A 12781-nucleotide genomic window follows, 5' to 3' on the forward strand; every position below is an offset into this window, starting at 1 on the left:
TGCTGCTTAGCGAGAGACCCTGTGTTACAGTGTCTGTCCCTTTGGGCCCTTTATATAACAATGTAAAATGCTGGCTCTGTAGCTCTGTCCTGTTTGTGGTTTTTTTTTGTTGGTAGTCAGAGCCTATTTCTCGGCTGTGCTGATTGGCTAACTCCCCAGTGAGGGAGGTGACATGACAGAGTTTCCAATTAGCTATTGGAGCTGGGACGGTCGGCACGGTAACGGTCCTGTAACGATCCAAAACCACAACAGTCTGTCTGTGACCCTGGCCTTCGGAACAGGACACTGTGACAACATCCGTGCGCACACACACACACAAGGATACACACACATACACACCAGGATACACACACACTAGGACACATACACACTAGGATACACACACACACACACACACACAAACACACTAGGATACACACACATGCTAGGATACACACACATACACACTAGGACACAAACACACACACGCACTAGGACACACACACACACACACACACACACACGCACTAGGACACACACTAGGACACACACACACACCCACATTAGGACACACACACACCCACACTAGCACACACACACACCCACACTAGGACACAGACACACACACACTAGGACACAGACACACACACCCACACTAGGACACAGACACCCACACACACACACACACACACACCCACACTAGGACACACACCCACCCACACTAGGACACACACACACCCACACTAGGACACACACACACACCCACACTAGAACACAGACACAGACACACACACAATTACATAGTTAGCTAGCTCTTCCTGGGAACAGCTCCCGGTGTCCCCATCATGACCCCTAATGAGCTGAGGGGGTTAGCTAGGCTGCAGACGGTAGTGTGTGTGCGTGCGTGCGCGCTTGCCTGTGTTTGTGTGTGTGTGTGAAAGTGTGTCGAAAAACAACAATAAACCACCCAGCATCTGTCACTAATAACACCGTACTGGAGCGGAGAGATGAAAATAGTTTGTATTTTGTATTACCCAGAGAAAGAAGGCGGAATGTTTAAAGTGGCTGGAGATATGAGGCGCCAGGGACGGATGTGTCATCCATAGAACAGTCTTCAGAGAGTCTTGATGATCATCCAGGTGCTTTTTGGAAAACTGGAGTCATCTGACCAGATGGGTCCCATTAGGTCTGGGGAAAACCATTCCACCATGGTGGTGGTGTTACAGTAGCATGGTGTTGGTGGTACAGTAGCATGGTGGTGGTACAGTAGCATGGTGGTGGTGGTATAGTAGCATGGTGGTGGTACAGTAGCATGGTGGTACAGTAGCATGATGGTGGTGGTCCTGTAGCATGGTGGTGGTGGTATAGTAGCATGGTAGTGGTGGTACAGTAGCATGGTAGTGGTGGTACAGTAGCATGGTGGTATAGTAGCATGGTGGTGGTGGTACAGTAGCATGGTGGTGGTACAGTAGCATGGTGGTACAGTAGCATGATGGTGGTGGTCCTGTAGCATGGTGGTGGTGGTATAGTAGCATGGTAGTGGTGGTACAGTAGCATGGTGGTGGTGGTATAGTAGCAAGGTGGTGGCACAGTATAATGGTGGTGGTGGTATAGTAGCATGGTGGTGGTGGTGGTACAGTAGCATGGTGGTGGTATAGTAGCATGGTGGTGGCACAGTATAATGGTGGTGGTGGTACAGTAGCATGGTGGTGGTGGTATAGTAGCATGGTGGTGGTGATATAGTAGCATGGTGGTGGTACAGTAGCATGGTGGTGGTGGTGGTACAGTAGCATGGTGGTACAGTAGCATGGTGGTACAGTAGCATGGTGGTGGTGGTGGTACAGTAGCATGGTGGTACAGTAGCATGGTGGTGGCTGTACAGTAGCATGGTGGTGGTGGTATAGTAGCATGGTGGTGGTATAGTAGCATGGTGGTGGTGGTATAGTAGCATGGTGGTGGTGGTACAGTAGCATGGTGGTGGCTGTACAGTAGCATGGTGGTGGCTGTACAGTAGCATGGTGGTGGTGGTATAGTAGCATGGTGGTGGTGGTATAGTAGCATGGTGGTGGTACAGTAGCATGGTGGTGGTGGTATAGTAGCATGGTGGTGGCTGTACAGTAGCATGGTGGTGGTGGTGGTATAGTAGCATGGTGGTGGTGGTATATTAGCATGGTGGTGGTGGTATAGTAGCATGGTGGTACAGTAGCATGGTGGTACAGTAGCATGGTGGTGGTTGTACAGTAGCATGGTGGTGGTACAATATAATGGTGGTGGTGGTATAGTAGCATGGTGGTGGTGGTATAGTAGCATGGTGGTGGTGGTATAGTAGCATGATGGTGGTGGTATAGTAGCATGGTGGTGGTGATGGTATAGTAGCATGGTGGTGGTGGTGGTATAGTAGCATGGTGGTGGTGGTGGTACAGTAGCATGGTGGTGGTGGTGGTACAGTAGCATGGTGGTGGTGGTACAGTAGCATGGTGGTGGTGGTACAGTAGCATGGTGGTGGTGGTGGTACAGTAGCATGGTGGTGGTGGTACAGTATAATGGTGGTGGTGGTACAGTAGCATGGTGGTGGTGGTACAGTAGCATGGTGGTGGTGGTGGTACAGTAGCATGGTGGTGGTGGTACAGTATAATGGTGGTGGTGGTACAGTAGCATGGTGGTGGTGGTACAGTATAATGGTGGTGGTGGTACAGTAGCATGGTGGTGGTGGTACAGTAGCATGGTGGTACAGTATAATGGTGGTGGTGGTACAGTATAATGGTGGTGGTGGTACAGTAGCATGGTGGTGGTGGTACAGTATAATGGTGGTGGTGGTACAGTAGCATGGTGGTGGTGGTACAGTAGCATGGTGGTGGTGGTACAGTAGCATGGTGGTGGTGGTACAGTAGCATGTTGGTGGTGGTGGTACAGTAGCATGGTGGTACAGTAGCATGGTGGTACAGTAGCATGGTGGTACAGTAGCATGGCGGTGGTGGTATAGTAGCATGGTGGTGGCTGTACAGTAGCATGGTGGTGGTGGTATAGTAGCATGGTGGTGGTATAGTAGCATGGTGGTGGTATAGTAGCATGGTGGTGGTATAATAGCATGGTGGTGGCTGTACAGTAGCATGGTGGTGGTATAGTAGCATGGTGGTGGTATAGTAGCATGGTGGTGGTATAGTAGCATGGTGGTGGTATAGTAGCATGGTGGCTGTACAGTAGCATGGTGGTGGTGGTATAGTAGCATGGTGGTGGTATAGTAGCATGGTGGTGGTATAGTAGCATGGTGGTGGTACAGCAGCATGGTGGTGGTGGTATAGTAGCATGGTGGTGGTATAGTAGCATGGTGGTGGTATAGTAGCATGGTGGTGGCTGTACAGTAGCATGGTGGTGGTGGTATAGTAGCATGGTGGTGGTGGTATAGTAGCATGGTGGTGGTACAGTAGCATGGTGGTGGTGGTATAGTAGCATGGTGGTGGTGGTATAGTAGCATGGTGGTGGTATAGTAGCATGGTGGTGGTGGTATAGTAGCATGGTGGTGGTATAGTAGCATGGTGGTGGTATAGTAGCATGGTGGTGGTGGTACAGTAGCATGGTGGTGGTATAGTAGCATGGTGGTGGTGGTATAGTAGCATGGTGGTGGTGGTATAGTAGCATGGTGGTACAGTAGCATGGTGGTACAGTAGCATGGTGGTGGTGGTACAGTAGCATGGTGGTGGTATAGTAGCATGGTGGTGGTGGTATAGTAGCATGGTGGTGGTGGTATAGTAGCATGGTGGTACAGTAGCATGGTGGTACAGTAGCATGGTGGTGGTGGTACAGTAGCATGGTGGTGGTACAATATAATGGTGGTGGTACAGTAGCATTGTGCTGGTCCTGTAGCATGGTGGTGGTACAATATAATGGTGGTGGTACAGTAGCAGCATTGTGCTGGTCCTGTAGCATGGTGGTGGTAGTGTGATGGTTTGAATTGGATGCTGCTTAACTTTTGTTGTTAATTCAATAAATAAAATGAGCATCCATTTTTTTTAGGCTTGGTTGAAGATATGATAACATTCAGTATCAAAAATAAGCAAAAATAGAGAAAATTAGAAAAAGGGGCAAAGTGCCTGGACACAGCACTTAGCCATGGTATATTGGCCATATACCACAAACCACACACAAATACTTTTTCACAGATGTAACTATCTATAATAGATACCGACTGATAAATAACTACAATTTAAACCTGGAATCTTATAAAACCATTCTTGATAATAAAGCCAATAGCTGACCTTCACATTTCTTAGAGAATTCAAATCAAATCAAATGGTATTTGTCCCACGCGGCGAATATAACCTTACAGTGAAACTTACAAGCCCAAGACCAACAATGCAGTTAAGAAAAAATAAAAAAATAAATAAAAAAAAAGAATAAGAAATAAAAGTAACAAAGAATGAAAGAGCAGCAGTAAAATGACAATAGAGAGGCTATATACAGGTTATATACAGGTACATACCTCTGAATTCTCCCCCTGCTTCCCACACAGTCACCTTATGCCAAACTCTCTATTTACCTCCAAAGGAGGAACCTCTAAAAATGATCTCCCAGTTTTGAGACAACAGTCATTGTTGGTTTACTAGACAATAAAGGATGGTTGACATTATCGATCCGGCCCTACACTATTCCAAAAACCAGGAAGAGACATGGCTTCAGAGAGTCAACATTGGCCCTATCAACCGACTCAAGGGGCCAGTGCTGAGCCTAACGAGGCCAGTGCTGAGCCTAACGAGGCCAGTGCTGAGCCTAACGAGGCCAGTGCTGAGCCTAACGAGGCCAGGGCTCAGCACAGAGGAACGCAGGGGGGTTTTCATAACGTCGGCGTTACGTTGGGGGAACGTCGGAGTCGGAGAGGAAGCTCTAAATGAGCCCCCCAGAAGGGATGAGAAGAGGAGATACTCCGTGATTAAATTTACTCTGCACAACACACAGTGTGTCACAGTTACAATGACAATATCTGATTGGACAACTTAGTTGGTATGTGCGCACGCACACACACGTACACACACTTATCTTCGTCACACACACCTTTGATGACAGTGAAGAAATTGTATGTTTCTGTGTGTATGTATGTGTGTCTGTCTGTTTTCGCCTGTGCGCGAGGGCGTGTGCACACCTCCAAGTAATGGGCATCACCATGGCGACCAGGTGACCCAAAAAGGCAGTTAGTAGGCCTTAACAGCCTCGGAGCAGGAGAGTGTGCATAGACGCAGTGCATACATTATGCAAATCAAGGTCCCTGGGAAAGTATGTCCTTCCTTTCGACAGAGCGGATCTCTCGCTCCTCGACTTAATTCACTCTTATCACTGCGCCCCGCAAGGAACCATCCGAGCACAACATGTGCGTCACGAGGGAATCAAAACAGCGCAACACATCTGTGACATGCATCCTACTACAGAAAGATAAGGGAATTGCCCTTATATTGGTCGATGTAGGCAGTTCTGGGGAGGAAACGGAGGAGAGAGCAGACGACACAGAGGTGTTTTATTCTTCTCTATCTCCTTTCATAAAGCCGCCTCCCTTTGTTCGCTCCTGCCTTCGCTCTCTACTCATGAGAATGAGGGGAGAAATATAACGTCTCTCACTGAGCTTTTATGACTGGGAAGGCTGGCATGAGTGAGAGTTTCAAACATGATTGGATTGTAAAGTAAAAAATACAACAGCCTGATTGTGTGTGGAGGGAGGGAGGGAGGGAGGGAGGGAGGGAGGGAGGGAGGGAGGGGGGGAGGGAGGGAGGGAGGGAGGGAGGGAGGGAGGAAGGAAGGAAGGAAGGAAGGAAGGAAGGAAGGAAGGAAGGAAGGAAGGAAGGAAGGAAGGAAGGAAGGAAGGAAGGAAGGAAGGAAGGAAGGAAGGAAGGAAGGAAGGAAGGAAGGAAGGAAGGAAGGTGCTGGACTGGGCTTGTCTGTGCTCTCATAAAACACCCAAAATCTAGCCACTACTTTCAACGGCCTTTTCACAGATTTATATGTGAGAGACAGGACTGGCATGCCTGAATAGCGTATCAATGAGCTGTTATTTCCACTGTTGAAAAGGTTTGTGGCAGTACAAAGGCTGTCCAATGTGTGGCTGAAATGCTGGCGGATGACAATGTGCTTTGTATGATGACTTAAGACGCCCCTTTTTCTGAATACACACTCAGAGGCTGACAGACGTGCTGCACATGCCCACACACACATAGGGATTAGCAACACACGATGGTATGGTAACACACACAGACACAGCTATCTACCTGAGAGCTTGTTGTGGTGTAGGAACTCCATTTGTAGCCTCTGCCCTGCCCTCTGGGCCAGAAGGTAGGGCGTCGAGTAGGTTGGATCTCCTGTAGCACACATCACATCAGCTCCACTGAACACCAATGACATGGTCTCTAACACATCAGGTAGAACCACAGCAGCACACAGTGCCTAGAGAGAGAGAGAGAGAGAGAGAGACAGAGAGAGAGAGAGGGGGAGAGAGAGAGAGAGAGAGAGAGAGAGAGAGAGAGAGTAAATTAGCACACGCTCTTATCCAGAGCGATTTACAGGAGCAATTAGGGTTAAGTGCCTTGCTAAAGGGCACACCGACAGATGTTTCACCTAAATAGCCAAGCAACAATATTCACAAATACAATCCCCCAACACAGGAGAAGAGATTTGGCGATAAATGAACCTTTATTGAGTATATGAGTGTCACACTTGGATAGAAAAGCATTTGCTATTTGAAATGGGCTGTGAAATCCCATGAATACATTTTAAAGGCTGTTGAGAGAACCACTTTTGGGACAAGGGGAAAAATGCTATCCAGCCAATTAAAATGGGATCTCTCTCTCTCCCCCTCTCTCTCGCCCTCACTCTCCCCCTCTCTCTCTCTCTCTCTCGCCCTCACTCTCCCCCTCTCTCTCTCTCTCCCCTCTCTCTCTCTCTCCCCCCTCTCTCTCGCCCTCACTCTCCCCCTCTCTCTCTCTCTCTCTCTCCCTCTCTCTCTTGCCCTCACTCTCCCCCTCTCTCTCTCTCTCTCTCTCTCTTGTTCATAAACATAATAGTGTTTCCCCCTAAACCAAAGAGGAGAGGCAGAGGTGTGGAATGGTGAGAGTGTAATTCTGCCCAGCACAGAGCCGACGTGTTTTATCGATCCACCAGAAACAAGGAAAGACTGAAAGTGAGGCCCAGCACAGAGCCGGCGCGTTTAATCAATCCGCAAGAAACAAGGAAAGACTGAAAGTGAGGCCCAGCACAGAGCCGGCGCGTTTAATCAATCCGCAAGAAACAAGGAAAGACTGAAAGTGAGGCCCAGCACAGAGCCGGCGCGTTTAATCAATCCGCAAGAAACAAGGAAAGACTGAAAGTGAGGCCCAGCACAGAGCCGGCGCATTTAATCAATCCGCAAGAAACAAGGAAAGACTGAAAGTGAGGCCCAGCACAGAGCCGGCGCGTTTAATCAATCCACAAGAAACAAGGAAGGTTTGAAAGTGAGGCTAAGCACGCCATGTATACATACACACACACGCACACACGCATGCGCACAAACAACCTGCCACCCACACATTTTCACACAAGCACACATTATCCATACACATAATGTGGGTCTAAACACGCAGGTACTCTATAAAGCACAGGAACAAGACACAGGCTATAAAACATTAACCACACAAACACTAAGGGCAGTGTTCTGTCAGTCACATCATAGGAGAGAGATTTCATGTAGCTCAGTAGTTGTCCCCCCCAATGATTGAAATTGGTGAGGTAGTGCTGAGCGATTAACCAAAATGTCCGTTATTTTTGTTTTTCAAACAATAATTGACCGATGCTGTTCAATTATTTGAATTCCATTTTGTTCTTTTTTTATATATTTTTTTCCTGTGAGCTCAATGTGCACGTTGCACAGTTTCTCTAGAGATATATCAGATCCAGCCTAAACTGTGAAATGTAGTAGGGAGTTGTAGTTTCTCTAGAGATATATCAGATCCAGCCTAAACTGTGAAATGTAGTAGGGAGTTGTAGTTTCTCTAGAGATGAATCAGATCCAGCCTGAACTGTGAAATGTAGTAGGGAGTTGTAGTTTCTATAGAGATGAATCAGATCCAGCCTAAACTGTGAAATGTCGTAGGGAGTTGTAGTTTCTCTAGAGATAAATTAGATCCAGCCTAAACTGTGAAATGTAGTAGGGAGTTGTAGTTTCTCTAGAGATATATCAGATCCAGCCTAAACTGTGAAATGTAGTAGGGAGTTGTAGTTTCTCTAGAGATAAATTAGATCCAGCCTGAACTGTGAAATGTAGTAGGGAGTTGTAGTTTCTCTAGAGATATATCAGATCCAGCCTAAACTGTGAAATGTAGTAGGGAGTTGTAGTTTCTCTAGAGATGAATCAGATCCAGCCTGAACTGTGAAATGTAGTAGGGAGTTGTAGTTTCTATAGAGATGAATCAGATCCAGCCTAAACTGTGAAATGTCGTAGGGAGTTGTAGTTTCTCTAGAGATAAATCAGATCCAGCCTAAACTGTGAAATGTCGTAGGGAGTTGTAGTTTCTCTAGAGATACATTAGATCCAGCCTAAACTGTGAAATGTAGAAGGGAGTTGTAGTTTCCAACAGGCCAATATTCTATATAGCTTAGTGCAAGAAAACCCGATGCACGATCGTGAGGGGATATAGAGAGCGGGGATATAGAGAGCAGCTGTTGTTTTGCCAGGTATCTCTACCGAGATCTAAGTGATTGATAGTTGGTATTCAGCAGTCATAGTAGTATGTCTTATTTAATTTGAATAACACACTAGATCACCCACCCTAGTCACACCCCGACCTAACCAAAATAGAGAATAACAGGCTCTCTATGGTCAGGGCGTGACATCAGCACTACGAGAAGGACATACAGGAGGACATACAGTCACGCAATATCTGACAGCACCGGACCGAGTTTGACAAAACTTGGGTGAAATGATGCGTCTTGCCAGAGAGATCCGGAATTTACAAAATAACACTGATTGGTCGAAAGCAGAAACTATAGTAATGTACTGACATGTATTAGTCACACGTAATATCTCAATTGGCCCAAGGAGGTCGTGGCATCATTCCTGACATGTTTACTGATGCCTTTAATCTTCTGTATCATCCCATTCCCATACCACTGTATCATCACATTCCTATACCACTGTATCATCCCATTCCCATACCACTGTATCATCCCATTCCACTGTATCATCCCATTCCTATACCACTGTATCATCCCATTCCCATACCACTGTATCATCCCATTCCCATAGCACTGTATCATCCCATTCCACTGTATCATCCCATTCCCATACCACTGTATCATCCCTTTCCACTGTATCATCCCATTATACAGTATTATCCCATTACCATACCACTGTATCATCCCATTCCACTGTATCATCCCATTCCCATACCACTGTATCATCCCATACCACTGTCTCATCCCATTCCATTGTATCATCCCAATCCTATACCACTGTACCATTACATTCCCATTCCACTGTATCATCCCATTCCCATACCACTGTCTCATCCCATTCCATTGTATCATCCCAATCCTATACCACTGTACCATTACATTCCCATTCCACTGTATCATCCCATTCCCATACCACTGTATCATCCCATTCCACTGTATCATCCCTTTCCACTGTATCATCCCATTCCACTGTATCATCCCATTCCTATACCACTGTATCATCCCATTCCACTGTATCCTCCCCTTTCCTATACCAATGGCTAGACCCTTTCTGCAATTACTACAACCAGTGGAGGCTGCATTCGTATTTTACCTTCAGTGCAATTACTACAACCACTGGATGGTCCAGTGTGTGTGTGTGTGTGTGTGTGTGTGTGTGTGTGTGTGTGTGTGTGTGTGTGTGTGTGTGTGTGTGTGTGTGTGTGCATGTGTAAGGGTCTAAGCGAGTCCTTTGACAGCTCCATCTCTAGGTTACGGGGTCTACAGAGACCTTGTGGAGATCACTGTAATATGAGACACTAACGGAGAACATTGGAACATGAAAAAAGGAGAGAAGAGGAGAGAAAGAGAGAGAGAGAGAGAGACAGAGAGAGAAATAGAGACGTAGGGAAAATACAGACACACACAACCCACGATGGCAAGTCATGTTCAGTGTATGATTGTTCTCTGAAAGACGGATCCCTATCACAGCTGTGTTGAGCCCTTTTAAATAGGGAGGATGAGAGACAGAGAGAGACAGAGAGAGACAGAGAGAGAGAGAGAGAGAGAGAGAGAGAGAGAGAGACAGAGAGAGAGAGAGAGAGAGAGATGGAGAGACATGGAGAAAGAAAGAGAGACGGAGAGAGATGGAGAGACCCCACAGAGCCCCAGGACAACAACAAAATTAGACCCAACCAAATCATGAGAAAACAAAAAGATAATTACTTGACACATTGGAAAGAATTAACAAAAAAACAGAGCAAACTAGAATGCTAATTGGCCCTACACAGAGAGTACACAGCGACAGAATACCTGAACACTGTGACTGACCCAAAATTAAGGAAAGCTTTGACTATGTATAGACTCAGTGAGCATAGCCTTGCTATTGAGAAAGGCCGCCGTAGGCAGACATGGTTCTCAAGAGAAGACAGGCTATGTGCTCACTGCCCACAAAATGAGGTGGAAACTGAGCTGCACTTCCTAACCTCCTGCCCAATGTATGACCATATTAGAGACATATTTCCCTCAGATTACACAGATCCACAAAGAATTCGAAAACAAATCCAATTTTGAAAAACTCCCATATCTACTGGGTGAAATTCCACAGTGTGATATCACAGCAGCAAGATTTTTGACCTGTTGCCACGAGAAAAGGGCAACCAGTGAAGAACAAACACCATTGTAAATACAACCCATATTTATGCTTATTTATTTTATCTTGTGTCCTTTAACAATTTGTACATTGTTAAAACACTGTATGTATATATAATACGACATTTGTAATGTCTTTATTGTTTTGAAACTTCTGTATGTGTAATGTTTACTGCTAATTTTTATTGTTTATTTCTCTTTATATATTGACAAGGAGAGACAGGGAGAGCTAAACAGAGACAGGGATATATGGAGAGAGAAGGAGAGAGACAGAGAGATGAACAGAGACAGAGAAAGACGGAGAGAGAGAGAGAGAGAGAGAGAGAGAGAGAGAGAGAGAGAGAGAGAGAGAGAGATGGAGAAAGACAGATAGAGATGGAGAGAGACAGGGAGAGATGAACAGAGACAGGGACATATGGAGAGAGAAAGAGAGAGACTGAGAAAGACGGAGAGAGACGGAGAGAGAGATGGAGAAAGAGTGTGGCTCTTAATATGGCTCTCCTCTACTCTCCCTCACACTTTCTCTCCTACCACCCTCTTCTACCACTCTTTGAAAAGCACATTCACAGTTTTTTAAAGCACCAAGGCTAACACACTTGCACGCAAACACACACACACACACACACACACACACACACACACACACACACACACACACACACACACACACACACACACACACACACACAGAGTAAAGCCGACCCGAGAACCAACTGAAGCATTTCTGTTGTGGTTCCTAATCCACTTTTCCATTTAATGAGAATCTCTCGTTCTCTCCTGCTACCTCTCATTCCCTCGATCCTTCTCTTTTTCGCAAAACAATAAGCGAGGAATGATCTGTGTAAACGCTGACGCAGGTGTAAACTCAGCCTTTTAGAGGCTCAGTGCTGGGGAGTTCTTAAACACACTTTGTGTTGGTGATGGTGGGGCCAAAATAACTCACGTTCAACAGCGTAACAAACACATTATAAACTAACTATGGAGAGAGGGGTTATAACTAAACCATCTAACTATACATAGAGACTAACTATGGAGAGAGGGGTTATAACTAAACCATGTTATAATACATAGAGACTAACTATGGAGAGAGGGGTTATAACTAAACCATCTAACTATACATAGAGACTAACTATGGAGAGAGGGGTTATAACTAAACCATCTAACTATACATAGAGACTAACTATGGAGAGAGGGGTTATAACTAAACCATCTAACTATACATAGAGACTAACTATGGAGAGAGTGGTTATAACTAAACCATGTTATAATACATAGAGACTAACTATGGAGAGAGGGGTTATAACTAAACCATCTAACTACACATAGAGACTAACTATGGAGAGAGGGGTTATAACTAAACCATCTAACTACACATAGAGACTAATTATGGAGAGAGGGGTTATAACTAAACCACGTTATAATACATAGAGACTAACTATGGAGAGAGTGGTTATAACTAAACCATCTAACTATACATAGAGCCTAACTATGGAGAGAGGGGTTATAACCAAACCATCTAACTATACATAAAGACTAACTATGGAGAGAGGGGTTATAACTAAACCATGTTATAATACATAGAGACTAACTATGGAGAGAGGGGTTATAACTAAACCATCTAACTATACATAGAGACTAACTATGGAGATAGGGGCCATAACTAAACCATCTAACTATACATAGAGACTAAGTATGGAGAGAGGGGTAATAACTAAACCATCTAACTATAAATAGAGACTAACTATGGAGAGAGGGGTTATAACTAAACCATGTTATAATACATAGAGACTAACTATGGAGAGAGGGGTTATAACTAAACCATCTAACTATACATAGAGACTAACTATGGAGAGAGGGGTAATAACTAAACCATCTAACTATAAATAGAGACTAACTATGGAGAGAGGGGTTATAACTAAACCATGTTATAATACATAGAGACTAACTATGGAGAGAGGGGTTATAACTAAACCATGTTATAATA

At 45.3% G+C, this 12781-nt stretch overlaps 1 protein-coding gene across 1 annotated transcript in view; it reads right to left on the bottom strand.

Annotated features, from left to right (window-relative positions):
- Positions 1 to 12781, bottom strand: part of arap2 (ArfGAP with RhoGAP domain, ankyrin repeat and PH domain 2) — a 230983-nt gene that overhangs the window by 100695 nt on the left and 117507 nt on the right. The window contains exon 14 of the mRNA XM_036958269.2: positions 6231 to 6405. Within this exon, the coding sequence (XP_036814164.2) occupies positions 6231 to 6405 (175 nt within the window). The remainder of the gene's footprint in view (positions 1 to 6230; positions 6406 to 12781) is intronic.

This window comes from Oncorhynchus mykiss, chromosome 21 (assembly GCF_057628025.1).
Source record: "Oncorhynchus mykiss isolate SJ-2025 chromosome 21, ASM5762802v1, whole genome shotgun sequence".
Taxonomy (NCBI): Eukaryota; Metazoa; Chordata; class Actinopteri; order Salmoniformes; family Salmonidae; genus Oncorhynchus; species Oncorhynchus mykiss.